General features: G+C 50.6%; 1 protein-coding gene across 3 annotated transcripts in view; it reads right to left on the bottom strand.

Moving 5' to 3' along the window:
- Positions 1-6: 6 nt before the first annotated feature.
- LOC132471132 (cell surface glycoprotein 1-like) overlaps positions 7-6,000 on the bottom strand; it is a 28,220-nt gene continuing 22,226 nt past the window's right edge. For all 3 annotated transcript variants that reach the window (XM_060070212.1, XM_060070213.1, XM_060070214.1), the window contains exons 5-7: positions 4,067-4,141; positions 3,607-3,734; positions 7-703 (exon numbers count right to left, since the gene is read on the bottom strand). In XM_060070212.1, the coding sequence (XP_059926195.1) occupies positions 530-703; positions 3,607-3,734; positions 4,067-4,141 (377 nt within the window). In that variant the 3' untranslated portion in view covers positions 7-529. The remainder of the gene's footprint in view (positions 704-3,606; positions 3,735-4,066; positions 4,142-6,000) is intronic.

The raw sequence follows: 6,000 nt of genomic DNA, 5'->3' as shown, positions 1-6,000 counted from the left end.
ACGGACAGACAGACAGACAGAGAGAGACAGACAGACAGACAGACAGACAGACAGACAGACAGACAGACAGACAGACAGACAGACAGACAGACAGACAGACAGACAGACAGACAGACAGACAGACAGACAGACAGACAGACAGACAGACAGACAGACAGACAGAGAGAGAGAGAGACAGACAGACAGAGACACAGAGAGAGACAGACAGAGAGAGAGACAGACAGACAGACAGAGAAGAGACAGAGTGAGAGATAGAGACACAGAGATGGACACAGAAACAGAGAGAGAACAGAGTCATCTGGATCATTACTAGAGCACCCAGAGCAGGTGAGAGGGCTGCAGGGAGCGGTCAGCCACAGTCGGAGTGGAGGCCGGTCACACCGTGCAGTACATGCAGTACATCTTTAACCAGCGGCACACATCGTGTTCTGTGCACATTCACAGCGCACACTCAGGCGGTTCACTCAGAGGGTTCAGAGAGCTCCTTCGCCCCGTCACAGAGTGTGCTCTTCACTCGTACTGGGACGTTTTACATGGAGCGTAAGAAGGTGAATAAATATCTAACGAAGCTCTGCAGGGGGGTGAGGTGGGTCCCGGGGCGGACGGACGATACCTTGGTGTCATAGTTGGCGCCGAGACGCGACGCTAGCTCACGTTTGGTCCTGGCACAGCGCTCTCTCAGCCCACGCACCTCAGGGGACAGCTGGGGGAGGAGGGGGGAGAGACGGAGGGAGGGGAGGGGGGAGGCAGACGGGGGAGGAAAGGGTCAAAGGGATGGGGAGGAATGAAGGGGGTGAAGGGTGAGGATGATGGGTGAGGCAGAGGGTTGGGGGAGGGAAGAGGGAGGGGATGAGTAGGGAGGGGAAATGGGTTAGCATATGGTGAAGGGATGAGGTGAGTAAGGGGTCAGGGGGGTTGGTAGAGAGGCGGGGAGGGTTGGGTGAAGGAGTGAGGAGAGGGTGGAGGAGGGGGAGGGTTGGGTGAAGGAGTGAGGAGAGGGTGAGGAGAGGGTGAGGAGGGGAGGGTTGGGTGAAGGAGTGAGGAGAGGGTGAGGAGAGGGTGAGGAGGGAGGGAGGGTGTGGGTGAAGGAGTGAGGAGAGGGTGAGGAGGGGAGGGTTTGGGTGAAGGAGTGAGGAGAGGGTGGAGGAGAGGGTGAGGAGGGGGGGGTTGGGTGAAGGAGTGAGGAGAGGGTGAGGAGGGGAGGGTTGGGTGAAGGAGTGAGGAGAGGGTGAGGAGGGGGGGTTGGGTGAAGGAGTGTGAGGAGAGGGTGAAGGAGGGGCGGGGTTGGGTGAAGAGTGAGGAGAGGGAGAGGAGAGGGTGAGGAGGGGGGGGGGGTTGCAGGGGTTTTACATGAATGCGAGTAACGGTTAAAGCGGGAGGTTGGAGGGGGGAGGAGAGAGGGGGAGGGAGACGAGGGGGGAGGAGAGAGGGGGAAGGAGACGAGGGGGGGAGGAGAGAGGGGGAGGGAGACGAGAGGAGACAGAGAAGGAGAAATGGTAGGGAGGTGACAGAGGAAAAACAAGCACGGCAAGGGATTAATCACAAGCTCAGAGAGAGAGGAGGTGGAAGCTAAAAGCCACCGCATTCGGTCGGAAGTCGTGACCACGACCCAGACTAACAGAAGCTCAGATGGAAACACAGAAACAAAAAGACGGCTGGAGAACAGGAAGGAAGGAAGGTCTGTCCCCTGCTCACAAAGACACCCACTGACACGCGCACCTCCACCCTCACGCGCACCTCCACCACTGACACTCGCACCTCCACCCACTGACACCTCCACCCCCCTCACTCACACCTCCACCCCCCTCACTCACACCTCCACCCTCACACCTCCACCCTCACACTCACACCTCCACCCTCACACTCACACCTCCACCCTCACACTCACACCTCCACCCTCACACTCACACCTCCACCCCCTCACTCACACCTCCACCCCCTCACTCACACCTCCACCCCCCTCACTCACACCTCCACCCTCACTCACACCTCCACCCCCCTCACTCACACCTCCACCCCCCTCACTCACACCTCCACCCCCCTCACTCGCACCTCCACCCTCACACACACACCTCCACCCCCCTCACTCACACCTCCACCCCCCTCACTCACACCTCCACCCCCCTCACTCACACCTCCACCCCCCTCACTCACACCTCCACCCCCCTCACTCACACCTCCACCCCCCTCACTCACACCTCCACCCCCCTCACTCACACCTCCACCCTCACACTCCACTCCACCACAGAATCCCATCCACCTCCACTCCGTCCGCGGACGTCCCTCACATCCCTCCCCCCTCACATCCACTCAGGTAAACCTCCATCCTCTTAAACCTCCACCAACATCCACCTCCCCTCACACAGCACCTCCGCTGATATACCCCCCCCACTGCCTTCGTCCCACCCTCACCTCCTCTCTTATTCAGTACCCCTCACCCCCCCCCCCCCCCCCCCTCCTCCTCCGTCAGACGGACCGGGCTCCAGCGACTCCCCCAGCTCCATTAATGCAGTTAATTAACCAAACCCTGATTAATTCAAATAAACATGTCATCAATGTCAGAATATGAGGGCCCGTTGTTTGCGTGCCGTAGATTAATTCCCCTTTTGTTCTGTGACAAGGTATGACATGAATGGGATTCATGTACAGGCATGCATGAACACCGAGGGGATATTCATGCATTACAGCGCGTCAGGGTGCTCTTCCAAGCAGCCTCTTTGCTATTTACAATCAGAGAGATTGTGTAAGTTGACAATGCCCGCTTTATCCATAGGCCCTGCTCACACACAATCACCGTGGACAAATATGTAAGAAGGGGAGGAGTGGTGAATCTATGCATAAGTAATCCCGCGACTCAGCACAATACATCATTATCACCGTCATTATTACCGTGGTTTCAAATGTCCTTGTACCTGTGTGGCGCAGCGTACAGCGTGCAGAGTGTACACCTCATACGCACCAATAGAGCCACGAGGAGCAGACTAGACTGCTAAACTGCTGGCGCGGAACAGTCAGCGTAGCACCGGCTCAACGGGAACACAGTGCCACCCAGTGGACGGTTTAGGCACTGCAGGTGCGGGGCTGAACGCAGAACCAAACGCTGGCAGTGAACTGAACACTCGTGTTGTTCTGCTTTGTTGACTTGTATTGCGCTCATTTCAGAATGTACAGCGTAAAATCTAGACATGCCCAATAATTCTTTTTTCATGAGTTCCTTTTTATGTTTTCCAAAACTAAACATCAATAAAAAATCATTTGCAAAGGAAAGGAGGAGGAGATGAAATATTCTCATTGGAAAGTCTGGGGCGCCTTTTTTGACAAGGCAGGGCAGGAACAGCTCCGTGGCTGGGATGCATCCAAGTCATTTTACTTTGCAAATAACTTATGATTGAATATGACTGAAGTCGAGCACAAAGCACACATAACCCCACAGACACACATGCACACGTATACACCCGCACACACAAACACAGTCTGGATTCAATTCTCTGACACACATGAAGCGGACAGAATTTTAACATGGAAAGTAAACTCAAACAGACAAATGAGGTGAATAAATACACGCACACAGACACACACACACAGACACACACACACTCAAACTACCTTGGTGCGTGTGGGGACTTTGGCTTCATTGTCAGACTGGTCGTCGTAGTCCTCAAACTCACTGGAGCTCCAGCCGTTATCAGCACTGACTGGACCACCTCTCTGAACGTCTTCATAGATCACATCCTCTGAGGCACACACACACACACACACACACACACACACACACACACACACACACACACACACACACACACACACACACACACACACACACACACACACACACACACACACACACACAATTATCTTTGAGAGAAATATCTTTTTATATTTTAAGACACATAATATACAACATGACCCAACACAGTACACACACAAAAAAACATTTGTGTGAGAGGAATAGCTTTAATATTACGATAATTATCTTATTGAATGAAAAATATATATGTCCAAAAACATTCATTATATGCACACTGAATAAACTAAAGCCACACACACACACTGCCTTGGTACTGACCTTCATCAGGAGATAGTGGGTGGTATTCAGTGGGGACGTCATCATAGATCACCTCAAGACTGTCACTGTGGGGCACTGCACACACACACACACACACACACACACACACACACACACACACACACACACACACACACACACACACACACACACACACACACACACACACACACACACACACACACACACACACACACACACACACACTAAGTAAACAGCATCAATCTTCTTTGCTTTTTTGAGGAAGTATATAAATCTGAGCAAAAATACACTTTACAAACAGACCAACACACACTTGGTCGACACAAAATAACACACTCTTAACAAATCATAGAACCCCCCATAAACTGTACATGCCCGTGATCCATCTGCTGCCGGATCATACCACATGCACCCACTCACAGAACACAAATACATCAGATACATACATACTGTCCTGCTGCATCAATCATATGGATTTATCATGGCACACACCCGTGAGTGCACACACACATACACACACACACACACCAATATTCTAATTCCAAAGTATGCATTTATCATAAGGTGTGCAAACACACACGCGGTGCTCCGACGCGGTCCTTCATTAACGGTATTGGGAGCGTTCAGCCTGATCCAGCTCTGTGGGCTTTATCGATCGGACCTTTAACTGGGATTTGTTCGGAAACACATTCTAATCCGCTCCGCCCCCACACAAAGAAATACATGGAGATACACAGACACACACAGTCAAACAAAGACACACAAAGACAAAGACACACACAGACACAGCCCAGCAACAAATAGAGGTTTATTGCTTTTAAATGAAGCCCGCCAGAGATGGATTAGTCAACAGTGTTTATTAGATACCTCTAAATAACCTTGGACTCTTTGTTTAGAGGTCAAGGACTTCCTGTCCCTTTCATAATAAAAGATTCAGAAAGCGAAGGCTTCCTCTGTAAATGAAAACATTAGTGGCATAAATATTACCTTTTACATCAAGCTCAAAGTGTCTCACCAAAGCACACTTCAAAAGGGTGGTTTAGAAAAATGGAAATAAATAGATAAAGAAATGGACTCCAAGGTAAAGCTAGGAGAGGGCAATAGACTGGAACCTTGGCAGCAGGAGGCAGTATTACTGTACTCTGTCCTGCTATACTGCTGCTATACACGTGCAACCGACTTTACTATTGTAGTGAGCACGTAGGTATTGGGTCTTGTAGCGGCCCTGGTTCTGGTCTGACCCACTGTGCCATGCTAGTACCGCTCTTCGGACCCACTTTCTGGTCAGTCGTCACAGCCCTGGTCCAAAAGCCCGTACAAGTATTCTTTGTTGACCGAAAGATGGCTGTCCGTTTTTTAATTTCAATCAGATTCAAATCGTGACCAAATACGAATACCGCAATCTACAATTTATCTCACCACTACTAGTGTGAATCGGACTAAATAAATGTAAATCAGAGTTGCACAACTGCAACCGGACTACAAGAATGTGCGTGACTACAGTCACACAATCAAAATCCTGGACTTCACAATACATTGACTGACATACACAGCTCTAAAAATGTATTCTGAATACACAAATACAATCTACGGTACTGTGATCAGACTACAAGGCAGGAACATGAAAAGCATGACGATGTGAACGAGGCCAACTGAAGACCTGCATGAAGCCGGCGTAAGATCCCTGCCTCACTGCCGGCTCCAATCCCAAAGCAATGGAAATATTCATGGAAATATTCCTCTATTGATCCTCATCCGGAAATAATTGGATTCATGTCATGTCCGTGAGAAAATCAAATTATCGAGGCGCGTGCACCCATACCTGTGTGAATGCGTTTGTGCGTGCACAGGTGTGTGTGTTTGTGTGTTGCTGAAGAATGCATTCATGTCGTCCATCTAACTATGCTTGTGTATCGAAATCCTTGAAAGCCTGGTGCATCAAACAGGCCTAA

Source organism: Gadus macrocephalus, chromosome 13 (genome assembly GCF_031168955.1).
Source record: "Gadus macrocephalus chromosome 13, ASM3116895v1".
Taxonomy (NCBI): domain Eukaryota; kingdom Metazoa; phylum Chordata; class Actinopteri; order Gadiformes; family Gadidae; genus Gadus; species Gadus macrocephalus.
The sequence above is the reverse complement of the archived record's forward strand: the minus strand, read 5'-3'. Positions and strand labels throughout refer to the sequence as shown.